A 13,843-nucleotide genomic window follows, 5' to 3' on the forward strand; every position below is an offset into this window, starting at 1 on the left:
TGATTACTTCAGTTTGAAGGAAATGTATGACAGGTTGCCATTAGGATTTTCTCCTCAACAACAAAAATGTGGTTGTGTGGAATTTAGGCCATTGTTACCACTACTGTGGTACCATTGCAACTCCTCTTCTGTTTCTCATTGTTCTTTTCTATGTTGTGTCACTTATTTATCTACACATTGGTCAATGTTTTCTGGCAATTAAGGTTTCTATTTGCCTGTTAATCTAGTTTCCCCCTGTGGATTTTGAGAAACAGCCTGGCTGCTTTATTTATGACTATTTTAATACAGTGTTTATAAATACTTCCCTAAGATTTGCAAAGCGAGTGTTTTAGATTAACAGCAGTTTGCCAAGGCATCTGAGCACAAATAAACTGTAGTTCATCTTAATTATTGTTAGTTGAAACAAACCGGTTTCATACTTTCAAGATTCACCACAGTTTACGGCTTAGATGCACAGAAGTGGAAGCTTCATATCTCTTCATGGTCATACTGGAGGAGGAGAAGGGAGCGCAGAGCTGAAGTCGTGGTGAGCTTTGTTCTTGTAACACTAAATTATGGTCAGATTGTGCAACACATATTTTGCATATTCGTTCTGTTGCATATCTGTGACTGGCAAATTGATTTGACAAGGTTTTGTGGCACCTTAGGAGGCACATGCTAGATCTGAAATCTCCCTTTCCAGGTAGAGATGCACAACTGTCACTAAGGCCTATTAGTACCTGTAACATTACTAAGGTTGAGCTATAATTTCCCTTCCACATTCCTATGCACTTGGCATTTAAGGGGATTGTTGAGAGTGGGTGGATATATACAACTTAAGCTCAGTTTTAAGCACATATTTTAAACAGTGTGCGTAGCACTGGGTCATTTTTTTATTACTACTTCAGAAAGAGAAGCAACACAAGGTCCTGAAGTGGATCAAGATTATACTGGGTTAACCTTTGCTCCCTGTTCTGTCTTTCCACCAAAAATCACTCTATTCAGCTGGTATTTGCAGTCACAGCTACATCTTCTAACAGCTCTTAGTTCTCTCAAAGCTCTAGCAAGACAGTTCATAGCATTCCAGAGGTAGAACAGATGCATAGGAATCTGTGTTATACGAAGTAAAGACTATTGTTCCTTCAAGCTCAGAATAAAGCTATGATCCCTCTGCTTTTGGCTTTTAAAGTTAATGAATTTGAATGAATAGATACAAATTGGTAATTAATGTCTCTGAATTTGAATGAGTATGGATATGTGTGGACTTGGAGAGGTATATATTGAATCTGTGTGGTGTGTATGTTAACAGCCGCACTCACTGGCATAAGACACCAGAGTATCCTACCTACTGATTGCCAAGTTACATTTTCTGAGGGCTATGTTCTTGTTTCCAGGAAAGGATGCCAGATGTAGGTGGGAAACATGTTATTGGCCACAACTGCTACCTGCAGCAATACAGTGTCTATTAGCCCTCCCCCATTGCAAAACTATTCATTGGGCGGGGACTGACTCCATCCAGAACCGGACTCATGTACCATCTTAATCTCCTTGCTACGTACAGTCAACTCCATTTGATCTGGATAGTTTTACTAAGCCTCATGCAGCTTATCAGTTCATTCGGATCCTATGACTAAGGGCTTGGTAGGAAGTAATCCATATTATATTGCTAGATTCATGTGTATCTTTTTTAAAAAAACTGGATTGATCCTTGACATAAAATTATGCAGAATTTGTCTAGGCATTCCATCCAGCAATTATGTTGTGTAGTTCCTGGTTTGGCTTGCGTGTAATTTTCAATTATAGTTTAGTGCTATATGGATGAATCTGAGGGAGCCCAAGCAAAGAATCTCATCTTAGCATTATGTGTTAAAAACGAAAAATGGTTAGTTAAACAAACCAGCTTCATGACATGGTTTGAAGTTGTCTTAGGATCTGGGAACTTCTACACGCACAGGAGATGCTCTGCTGCTGAGCTATAGCCCTTCTTGTTTAGCAGCTAACCATTAAAAGTAGGAAAAATGCAGGCTCCAGGTTTGTCCAGTTGAGATTTGGCTTTGAAATTCTTTCAGCCCGGAAATAATTTTACCGGTCTGTCTTGTGGCCACACAAAATGAGGAGGAATGGACAGTTAGCCTTATGTTTCTCTTGGACATGCTGGGGATCATTCATATGGCACTAAATCAAGGATAGCCAACATGGTGCTCTCCAAGTGTTGTTGGACTGTAACTCCCATCATTGGCTATGCCAATGGCTATGCCAGTTAGGGTTGATGGGAGTTGGAGTTCAGCAACATAAGGAGCGCACAACATTGGCTACCTCTGTGCTAAGCAATTGCTTAGTGTTACATGTTAACCAGCTCTCTGACATTTCTCCATAACTCCAATGCAGACCTGATTCTGAAATTTTATACTTTCTATAATTTAGTTGTAGGTGTTACATTGTTGTAACCTGGAAAACAAAACTCCTCTCAGTTTTTAGGTAGCTAGTGTTCATTCATTTGAGCATATAATTAATTATCAACATCCTTTCAAGCCTTCTGGATATTTGCCATGCAAAGCCTTAGATATTGCCAGTATTCTGCCTGAGTTATTTATTACACTTGGCTCAATGAATCACTTTTCTGGTTTAACTAGGTAAGCTTATGATTGGTTTATACTGCTGCTTTAAATATTATTTTTTTAAAAGTTCAGGATAATGAAAGCAAAAACTATTGATCTAAGAATATACATTACTTCTACTGAAGAAACTAGGTAATGAATCATGAATTCTGTCACTAAGGGTTGTATCTGGTGTTAGTCCTGCTCAGAGTGGACTCACTGAAATTAATAAACATGACTAACTTGGGTCCATTAATTTCAATTGGTCCATGATTATGAGTTTGCAGTCCCAAAACATCTGGAGGGCCGAGCTTGCCTGTGCCTATCTACTGAGTATATAAAGGGAAATTTTAAAAAGGTACTTGCCTCATACCAAAATGGTAGGAAAGCAATACTAGGATTCTCCAGGCAATCCAGTCCCGAGTCAAAACCAGTACTTTCAGTTGATGCCAGACATTAACTGACACATGAACTGACAACCAGTACAGTTGGAAAAATCCCCAGTCCCATTAATAACCTTGCAGCTGTATTTACCAGTGTCCAAACTGTCCAGCTGCGTGCAAACTGTCTTCAAAGGCAACCCTACATATAACCTAATTACAGTACGGTGGAACCCACGTACCGTCTTCCTTACGAACGCTTCGGGTAACGAGCTCCGCTAACCCAGAAGTAGATGCTTCTGGTTGCAAACTTTGCCCTGGGATGCGAGCAGAAGTCGTGCGGCAGCAGCGGGAGGCCCCATTAGCGAAAGTGCACCTCAGGTTAAGAACGGTTTCGGATAAAAAATGGACCTCTGGAACAAATTAAGTTCATAATCGGAGGTACCACTGTAATTTAATTTGGTGGTTGCCAGACCTAAGTTACCTCTGTCTAGGTAGGCTTTGCAGCTAGTGCACCAGCCTAAGCTGTTAGCTTTCCTCTGTAGAACTGAGTGCCTTTTCTGTCTCCAGTGGCAAAGACTGATCAGTGAGGACCCCCATACAACTAACTTGTTCCTTCAAGAAGAGCACAACCTCACCCAGCACAGGATTAAGTCCACCAACCAAAGTAGACAAATCACCTACTAACAGGACCTCTGGATTGACCTTCATCCAATCCATTACAACACCTGGGCACTCATTTTAATACAAACATAAAGTTTATTTCAAAATGTGAAATAAACTTCAGACTGAACCCCAGGAACTTAGAGGAGCTTGGTCAGGAAATGAGAACTCCATACTAAGTCATGCTTTGTTCTGTCTTTGTTTTTGTTTTTTTCTTTCTCATGCGTCTCCAAATGCCTGACCAAATCTCTAAGGTCACTATCCTGCAAGATTCTACATCTTCATCAGGGACAGGAATATTGGCACAGAACTTTATAATACTTTAAAAGTACTAAAGCCACCATAAATTTTCTTCTCCAAATGTTCTAGCTCAGTCTGCTACATTGCATGTAAAATTTCCAGGTCTTCAGATAATGTTAAGTGAAAGCGAACACTGAGAATTGACCTTTTTTCTTTTATAAATATATTTTTAAAAAAACACCTTCAAAAAATCTACTAGAGAATGATGCCATGTTTCAAAACTATCTTCAGATAAGAAGGGAGATATTTTCTGCTAAATGTCATGTAATTTCCCAAAATGATATAATTTGCTATGGCAGGTCTTCATTGACAAGAATAAGTGTGAGCACATTTAAAATAGGCCATCTTCTGGAAGTAGCAAGTGTCATTGGAATTATAGATTCTCATTGTTCTAATTTCTAATTATTGACAGATTTGGAAATGTTTCAATTCCAAGCAGCATTCCAAACAACAGTATAACACTTTTTCTCATAAGCACACTGAAAATTAATCACTCTTGTCATATTTATGTGAGGGTTTTTATATAAGAAATCAGCTTAATGAACATGGTGCTAAACATATATTATCACAGATTTTTCACTTTTCCTATTAATTTGTATGTGTGTGTGCGTACACAAATACATCATGAATTGTAGAAGAGATATAATTTTGTCCTAAGTTACATATTTTATTTATATATTTGAAAATGTATCCATTATTTTTCTTTGATTTGATAATATTTAAATGCACAGTTTAAAATATGACTATTCACTGAACAGAACTTTGCTTTGGTTCTGTTTTTCCCAGTGGCAGGAGAAAACCAAAACACAGCCAAATTTAACTTCCATTCTATTAAATTGTAAACAGTTATCTGGGGAAAAAATGTATAAATAAAATGTATCTCCCCCAGTAGTGCATTAGCCTAGCAATATATTTCAAGTCTACCATTGACTGGACTTAAGGTGATTTGAACAGTTTCTTTTTCATAATTTAAATGTAATCTGCTTCTGACTGTTGAAGAGCATGCTGTTAGAAAGTTTTCATATTATTGCCCCAAGTCTCCTTCAGTCTTCAACCTACTGCTGCATTTGAAAATCAGTTACGTTGTTATATTCTCCTTTAATATTTCCAGGCAGGAAATACTTGACAAAAAGTTTTTTTCTAATGCTATTATGCAGCTGAGGGATATTGACTTTATGCAATGACAGGGCCAATGGCTCTTTGGATAACTATTAGAACACTATTTTCTCACCAATGTGGGTAGTTTACATTGTAAAACTACTGGTGGCTGTTAATGTAACTCTGTCCTGAGTGTAATATAGATGAGGGATAACCAACATTGTGTCCCCCAGATGTTGTTGAACTACAACACCTATCAGCACCAGTACAAACAGCCAAAGATGCTCGGAGCTGTAGACCAACATCTGGACGGCACCACATTGGCCATCCTGCTATGCATACTTATTTGACAAAATCATGCAGTAATCTGGATATAACCAAAGTCCTAATAATTGAACAGTGTGCTTTCTTCAGAAACCTTAGGACAGGCTTCCTCAACCTCAGCCCTCCAGATGTTTTGAGACTACAATTCCCAGCACCCCTGACCACTGGTCCTGCTAGCTAGGGATCATGGGAGTTGTAGGCCAAAAACAGCTGGTGGGCCAAGGTTGAGGAAGCCTGCCTTAGGAGAAGCAACAGCAATGTAGAAGTAACAACTGAAGCTGCAGAGCAAGCTTCACCCTTAGATCTGATGTGAGTTAAAGTTATGTATACATATTGGCATCTCATTCTGTGAAGAGAAATTATTCACGTATGCAAAGAGGTTCTTCCTTGTCCAGTGCGTAATGGAGTCACTGTACTGTGTTCTTAAATCAGTAGTTCCATAGTTTTGATGGAAATAATTCTTGACACATATAAATTAGTTGTTCACTACAAATAATTTTTGATCTTGCAATTATCTTTTCAGGTTTATTAAAATACATGTTTACAACCTTGAAAAAAAATATATTTAATTCCTATTGATTGTATGAGTTGCACATATGGATAGTTCATATAAAAGTTCAAATGAGGGGCTAAACATATTTTGATTGGCATACAAGTTGGGGTGTTTGTAATTTAAATCAAAATTTAAATTAAGACATACTTCAAATAATATGTCAAAATGATGCTATTGAATTTAAAGTCTAATGACAACTGCTTTCACTGCTAGTAAAAACATAGCCATTGTGCCTGTGGCAATACAGAATGGCACTTCAGAGCATGCAGGAACAAAGAAGTCAAGTATTTAAAGAACAGGGAGTGACTAAAACTGAAGTTAGGAATGTGACCTGGCTATAACCATTGCAGCAAATTGTATTTTGGTTAGAAGACGTAATTATATTAAAGATAGTTGGATTTTCAAAGCATAATTTAAATTTGGAAAAGTTGGTTATTAAAGCAGAAAAATGGCTTTTTGTTTTCTGTTAGGATCTATTGAATTAAACTGTAATAATTTCATTTTTTACAAAAGGGTCATAGTCTCAACAAATGTAACACCAATCCCCCTTCTCCCACCACCTGCACATAGAGAGCCAGACCATTGGTCTACCTAGTTTGAGTAGCTTATGGTGTATGTGTGTGTGTGTGTGTGTGTGTGTGTGTGTGTAGCTTTCTGTTGCTTGCGGTCTGATTCATAGGGACCCATACAGCACATTGTACTATCTCCTGGGTTTGAGATACGACATTCCCAGCCTAACCTAGATTGAACCTGGAACCTTCTGCCTGCAGAGCAAATGCTCCACCACAGAGTTGTAGCTCTTCCCCTCGAGGACTGCACCTCAGAAGATGTGGCCACTATACTGACAAACAGTTACTCAATAGGAAGGACTTTTGCTACCCAGGGGGATTAATCATGACCTGCTGCCTCCCATGGCCTAATAGGCATATAGGCATGAACCCTCAAGGTGTGAATTGAGGGACAGTTAATCAGGAGGATTCTAATCCACTCAGTGAGGTTGACTATCCCAACCAAGCTTTCTTCAGCACCTTAGTGTTCATGTTGGCCAGGTAATAGCAGCAGCACTGGTTGAAAAGTCCTTGACTCTTGAGGCAGTTGATGAGAGACACCAGCTCAGGTTTAGTTATTCTGGTACTCAAAGAAGCCCTAGGGAGCTTCAGTGGCAGTGTTGATGGCAACAGTGGGAGAGGCACTGCTGCAGAGGGTGGCCAAGCTCTGCTGCAGGAAATAATGATGGTGGCAGTACCTACCGCAGCAGCTGGGATACTGAGCAGCAATGAAGACAAATGGATTCAGCTTCATCCTTTAGCGCTTTGCGCAAATTCCTTTGCAACACTTCAGTTTAAAGAAAGAGCTGCATGTCTGAAATGTATAGAAAAATATGGAAGAAACAGAGTATAACAATGCAAATTTCAAGATTAAAAAATGCAGGTGCCTTTTGTAACTCTAAAATATATCAGTCCTAGTGGAGGAGCCTGTTGTTTTTGTCCATGGAGTGTTCTTGGTAGGGATACTGGAGTGGCTTGCCGGTTCCTGCTCCAGTATGGACTGCAGTATTGGACTGCAAGAAGATCAAACCTCTCCATTCTTAAGGAACTCAGCCCTGAGTGCTCACTGGAAGGACAGATCCTGAAGCTGAGACTCCAATACTTTGGCCACCTCATGAGAAGAGAAGACTCCCTGGAAAAGACCCTGATGTTGGGAAAGATGGAGGGCACAAGGAGAAGGGGATGACAGAGGACGAGATGGTTGGACAGTGTTCTTGAAGCTAGAAACATGAGTCTGACCAAACTGCGGGAGGCAGTGGAAGACAGGAGTGCCTGGCGTGCTCTGGTCCATGGGGTCACGAAGAGTCAGACATGACTAAACGACTAAACAACAACAAGTGGAGGAGCCAGTGACCAGTGATATACATTCAACAAGATGTGAACAAAAAACCCAACCCAACATCAAGTCTAACTGAAAGTAGTAGTACCAGTTAATAACCTAGGAGGGGCTGGTGAAACCGACCCTTGCTGAGGATGCAGTCAGAGGGGGGCACAAACATCACCTATCGGATGATGGAGTATATGACATTTTTGTGTGTGGCGATGCGCCACTGCTTTCGTGGCAAAATCACGGGAGAAGCTTTGCATCATTCTCACACTGCAATACAAAGGCGTGCTTTTGTTTTGTTTTGCCTTTCCTCCTTACTTTGCCCTCACTCAGAATGCTTCAAGTACTTGGGCCATGTAAAATGTTGTAACTTCTAATGTGGCTATTGTGGCAAAGTGATTGTGGGTGTGGGTGGGTGGGTCTGCTGATACTGCTTCTTGCCAAGGGTTCAAGGGACCCTAGGTACTCCTCTGCTCCACTTGCTTTCCAAAGGCCTTAGTCATGTTTTATGTTAGCTGGATCAGGACCACAGGGTGCTATGAAAGCTTTTAAAATGTCACAATCATGTTTTAGCCCTAGCTAAAAGATATAACGAAATTTATGCATTTAAATCAACTGGGGGAAAATCACTTGAGCCATCCTAAAAATGGTTTGTCTATCTTAACTGAAAGTATGATTGCTTATTTTACCGTATAAGTTGTTCCTATCCTTCTTCATGTGCATTAAATTCACATTTATTTGCTGCAGCTTAATGTTACTGTTGAATAACTATTGTGCCTTTATGTGTGTGTTGTATGTGGAAAGATTTAATATCTAGCGCATCGTAGCAACAAAGGGAGTGCTTTGAGATGAGTATATTAAAACTCACTCAATTTCCACTCCCTTTTTGACAACTGCAGTTTTACCATTTTAGATTTTTTGGACTTTGTTATTGCTTTGAAGATGAAAATGCACCCTGGAAACAGCAAATTGTTATATCCATTTGTGCAACAACCTTTTTACCTCCCATGCCCAGCTCCAAAATCTACTCCAGAGGGTCTTTACTTCCCAAAGAATCTGTGTGTTCCTATTAGAACTGAATAAAGTAACTATTCATTTTTGGTCATGGACCTAGTGAGGCTTATCAAGTTACATTTTCAGAATTCTTCTGTACACTTGTACCTTGGATCCCGAGCGCCTTGCGAGTTGAACATTTTGACTCCCAAACGCCGCAAACCCAGAAGTGAGTGTTCCGGTTTGCGAACGTTCTTTGGAACCCAAACATCCGATGGGGCTTCCGGGGCTTCCGATTGGTTTCAGGAGCTTCCTGCAGCCAATCAGAAGCCGTGCTTGGGTTTTCGAATGTTTTGGAAGTCGAACATACTTCCGGAATGGACTCCGTTCAACTTCCAAGGTACGACTGTATTCCATTTTAAATCTGTAAGACTTGGGGGCAAGAACAATAGCATGCCCACTTTTGTTCTCTCCTACCTCACCCAGCTTGATAAAAGATGTTGAAATATTGTGGCTTTTTCAGCATAGTGTGTTTTGGAAAGCAGTGAGCCAAACTCCTGGGATTCTCCCCACACTATTCTTATTATTTAGATTTGTATCCCAACTTTTAGCCAAATTGGTTCCCAAAATAATTGGTTAAGAGTTAAATACGTAACTACTATTTCAAATTCTAGATTTTCTGTGATGTTATGTAGGTCATTCAGACTTATAGAGGAGAATTAGGAAGTGAACTGTTAAATGGATCATTTGTGATATACATTGTGCATAGTGTGAACCAAAGCAAATGCAGGTTAAGAACCGGAGACAAGAACCTTTGCTTTTATGAAGCAAAGGTGATGAAAAGCATTTATTTTTGTAGATGGAGAAGTAAAATGTTCCTCTCTGATCAGTTACAGAGGCATGCTAAGGTGAATTTTAATTATGACTAAATTGTGGTATTACTCTTTCATACCCTGAACATCTGTTCCCTTCAGGAATGATGATTTATGCAGGCTATCAGTAGAGACAGCTTGCTACAGCTTATGTCACGGTTTGTGGGAAGATGGGGTCGTATTTCCAAAAATATCAGCTTTTATATGGATACCAGCCAGTGTGTTATTAAGGTAATAGGGGAAAGGGAGCACGATGTGTTCGCTTTTAATTCTGAAGCCAAATATTGACTTTACCTTTTCCCTTCCAGACCATCTGTTGTTAACGAAGAAGGCAACTTGGACACTGAATGGCCTAGTCTTTCCTAAAGGTATCAAGAGGAGAGAAACCAAGCCTGTACTATCCACATGTATGAAGACACTTACAGAGAAGCCCACTGTCAGATTTTTGGTGTTTAAGAACTGTATGGGGCAGGATGGTTATGAAATATCATCTCCCCCAGACCAGAATGAAAAGGTAAGCTTGCATGTGGCAGAGCACAAATATGTGAAAAACATCATTCCCCTAATACCCTTATATTACTTATTTATCCATTTTTCTTATATGATTGCAACAGAGATTCAGCAGCAGATTTTATTTTAAAAAATATACCCACACCCAGTTCACTGGACTGATGTTATTATGCACTGCATTTATTGTTTTTGTTTTAATTAGGCCATTCTCTTCCATTGTTCTACTCTGGAATTGCCCCCATTCATGTCCATGTAACCACTTCAAAAAAGACACAGCAATTCAAAATGCAGAACATCATGGTGGCTTTTTTTTTTTTTTACTGCCTTGGTGTACTTATTATGTCCCTGGGGTAGAAAAGAGGAATAAATTTGTATCGGTCAAGTTAGAAAGCTTTGCAAAGACTTTATAAGTACATATGCTTGTTTTTTTTAATTTGTGTGGAGGAAAAAAGGAAAACAAGAAGGTAAAGAAACTTGAAGGAACTACATGATATGGAGAACAGCAGAAAGGGAATGGAGAATGGAGATTTAAAGAAAGTAGAAATGGTAGCTTCTTAGGTCTTGCCTGGTACAAAATGAGAGAGGTAGAACAAAACAAAAGCCTAAAACTTTGTGTCTCTTTGCTTAATCAAGTTTACTTCTTTTTTATACTCTTTCCCCTAAGCAAAATATTAGGGTAAGGATGAACAATATGTTTTCATGAAAGAAATAAGATTCTATTGCAAGGACCCCAAAGTTACCGCTTTCCGTATTCTTCTCTTCCTTGGCCTGACATTTTTCTTAGTTACTCCAACTAACGTTCGGTAATATGGTCCCTTATAGCAATATTTGGGGGATCACATAGAAAGGGAGACAAAACAGTTTGCTTATTCAGAACGAGAGCAGTACAGTGTGGGAAACATTGGCCTCTCTGCCTCAGGGCTCATCCACACTTTTGCCTCACCCATATTTTGATTGTATTGTGTCTTGATTAATTTCCTCAGGTCTGGGAGCCTTTCTCGTTCCAGGGCTGTGCCTTGTCAAAATCCAATCATATCCACTGAATCAGGTCTTATCAGATGTGCAGAAAATCTGAAGAGAGCTTTTGCTTAACTGAGCTTCAGTTCAGTGGGTAAGATTGGGTTTTCACAAGGCACAGCTATAGACCAATGAGAAAAGTTCTCAGACCCAAGGTCAAGCAAATACAGGTCAAGCAAAAGTGTGAAAGAACCTTTAGTTGGCTTTGGCTGATTGGCTAATGAACATTGTGACTTCTACACATTCACTATGTGATCGCTGATTGGTTGGTATCACTTGAGGAATGTGGAATCAGCAGAAGAAATAAGTAGAAAGAGGGAACCTTAGTTGTGAACTGCCACAAATAAAGTAGAATTAAGGGCACATGGCAGCCCCTACAAAATCATCACTTTCCCCCTAGAAAACAAACTGAGTAACCATACAGTGTTGACCAAATATTTTTATTCCTTTAAAAAAATCTTCTAAAGTTTTCCATATTTAGTGAAACTATTTTTAATTTGTGAAGTTTTTAGATGCTTGTACCATGAGACTGAACCTTGTTTCACCAGCAAAGTATATGTATAATATGCATGGAGAAAAAATTGAAGATCTCTTGAGTGGTAAGTAGAAACTACTATACATTTTGCAGTTTTTTATTACTATAAATGAATGCCATGCATCAGCTACTGTATATATAAATGTGTGAAAAAAATGAAGGCAATTGGAATTGCTGCCTTATATTTCAAAAGCAGGCATATGTATATTTATCAATATGAACTTAGTATCAAGATTCCACTATTATTCCACTATGCTAAAAAAGAAGAGAGAATTCATATGCGAAAGTCTCACCCTCTTAGCATCTGGTTGCAGCCTTTTGTGTTTCAGTCTTGATTTTAGCCTGGCATTTTAAGCTTGCTATGAACTGACCTTTGTGGCTACCTCTTAAGGTCAGGAGAATAGTTTTTAGCCAGGGTACCTGATGAGGACCTAAGCAGAACCCTACCAGATCAGACTGAAGGTCCATCTAGTCTCATATCCTGGTCTCTGTGACCAAGCAGATGCGTATGGAAGGTGTGCAAACAGGACATGGGATCGATGGCACTCGCCCCATTCATGTTCCTCAGCAATTGGTATTCAGAGGCATTCCACCTGCAGTACTGGAGGCAATAGTCAGCTGTCATGACTATTAGACATTGATGGCCTTATCCTCCATGAATTTGTCTAATCCCCTTTTAAATCTCTCCAAGTTGGTGGCTATCACTACATTTTGTGGTAGTGAATTCCGTAGTTTCACCCTCTATTCTGAAGAGGTACTTCCTTTTGTCGTTCTGTGTTCAGCATCATTGGATGCCTATGGGTTCTAGTATTCTAAGAGAGGAATAAAACCCTATATCCATTTTACCCACAAGCATAGCTTTTTCACACCTATCATGTTCTCCAGCTATAGTAACTTTTCCTCATACGGGAGCTGATCCAGCCGCTTACTCACTTTGATTGTTTTCCCCCATCCCCTTTTCCAGCTCTACAATATTCTTTTGGGCTTGCAGCAACCAGACTGGTTTTGGCAGCTTGGTTTTGCCTTCCTTGTAGCCAGAAGGCTGCAATTTGTGGCTGGTCTTGCTAGACAAGCCAAAACATCTGGTTCCAGCACCCTACCCATCCTTCTTGTCCCTGATCTCATACTGCGACTCCATATGAGGTCATGGACAATCTATGCTCTTCTTTCCAGCTCCAGGTTGTATGGGGTGTGTGTGAAGCCTGCAATTGCACTGGCCTTTGGAAGAGCTTGGCAACCCCACACTACTGCAGGGACGATTCTCATCTTCCTCTCCAGTGCCAAACGTAGAGCTGAGACCGGGAAGGCTGGAGTCTAGTTTTGTATGCCAGTGCCTTCCATGCACCTTGGCAGCCCATTACTGAAACACCAGATTGAGCCTACATCTTTGGCTCAGAACTGGAAAGGGGACAAAAATCTTACCCATGGATAGGCAAACTAAGGCCCGGGGGCCGGATCCGGCCCAATCGCCTTCTAAATCCAGCCCGTGGACGGGCCGGGAATCAGTGTGTTTTTACATGAGTAGAATGTGTCCTTTTATTTAAAATGCATTTCTGGGCTATTTGTGAGGCATAGGAATTTGTCCCCCCCCCCAAAAAAAAATAGTCCAGCCCCCCACAAGGTCTGAGGGACAGTGGACCAGCCCCTTGCTGAAAAAGTTTGCTGACCCCTGATCTTACACATTGCTGTGGTACATTTCTGAGCTCATTGCAGCTTTGAAGACTATCCACATACTTCCTCAGCTCCAAATGGGAGAGGATGTTTGGGGTTTCTCTTGCCATTCTTCCCAGTGGTGATCCAGGTGGAAGTGAATCCGCAACCTGATTGGCCTACAGGTGAATCCCGGAATTAGCCAATCACCTGGGGCCCATTGTATAAATAATGTCTATAAAGCAGACATTCTAGGGGAACTTCCATTCCTCCTCACCACTATGAGCTGAATATAGAGCATGAAATCCACTCTCGACTCCAAGTATATCTCATGCAGTATTAAGGATTGTGAGCAGAATTGTGGATTCCTGTTTGTAGTAACTATTGGAATACATGCTCTTCAAATTTTGTGTTACAGTTCAAAGTTTGCTTTGTGGCTGCCCCTATTCTCTTGAATTCCCAGCCTATTTGTATTAGAGAGGCACATACATTTTACC

The 13,843-nt window shown here is 40.1% G+C and overlaps 1 protein-coding gene across 9 annotated transcripts in view; it reads left to right on the forward strand.

Annotated features, from left to right (window-relative positions):
- The window catches only part of DCDC1 (doublecortin domain containing 1), a 246,272-nt gene that overhangs the window by 26,676 nt on the left and 205,753 nt on the right, over positions 1-13,843 (forward strand). For all 9 annotated transcript variants that reach the window (XR_014544058.1, XM_083597408.1, XM_083597406.1 and 6 more), the window contains exons 6-7: positions 9,943-10,148; positions 11,667-11,760. Coding sequence is in view for 8 of the 9 variants with exons in the window: in XM_083597408.1 (XP_083453534.1) it covers positions 9,943-10,148; positions 11,667-11,760 (300 nt within the window). In the remaining variant the exon portion in view is untranslated. The remainder of the gene's footprint in view (positions 1-9,942; positions 10,149-11,666; positions 11,761-13,843) is intronic.

Source organism: Podarcis filfolensis (genome assembly GCF_964270895.1).
Source record: "Podarcis filfolensis genome assembly, chromosome: 1".
Taxonomy (NCBI): Eukaryota; Metazoa; Chordata; class Lepidosauria; order Squamata; family Lacertidae; genus Podarcis; species Podarcis filfolensis.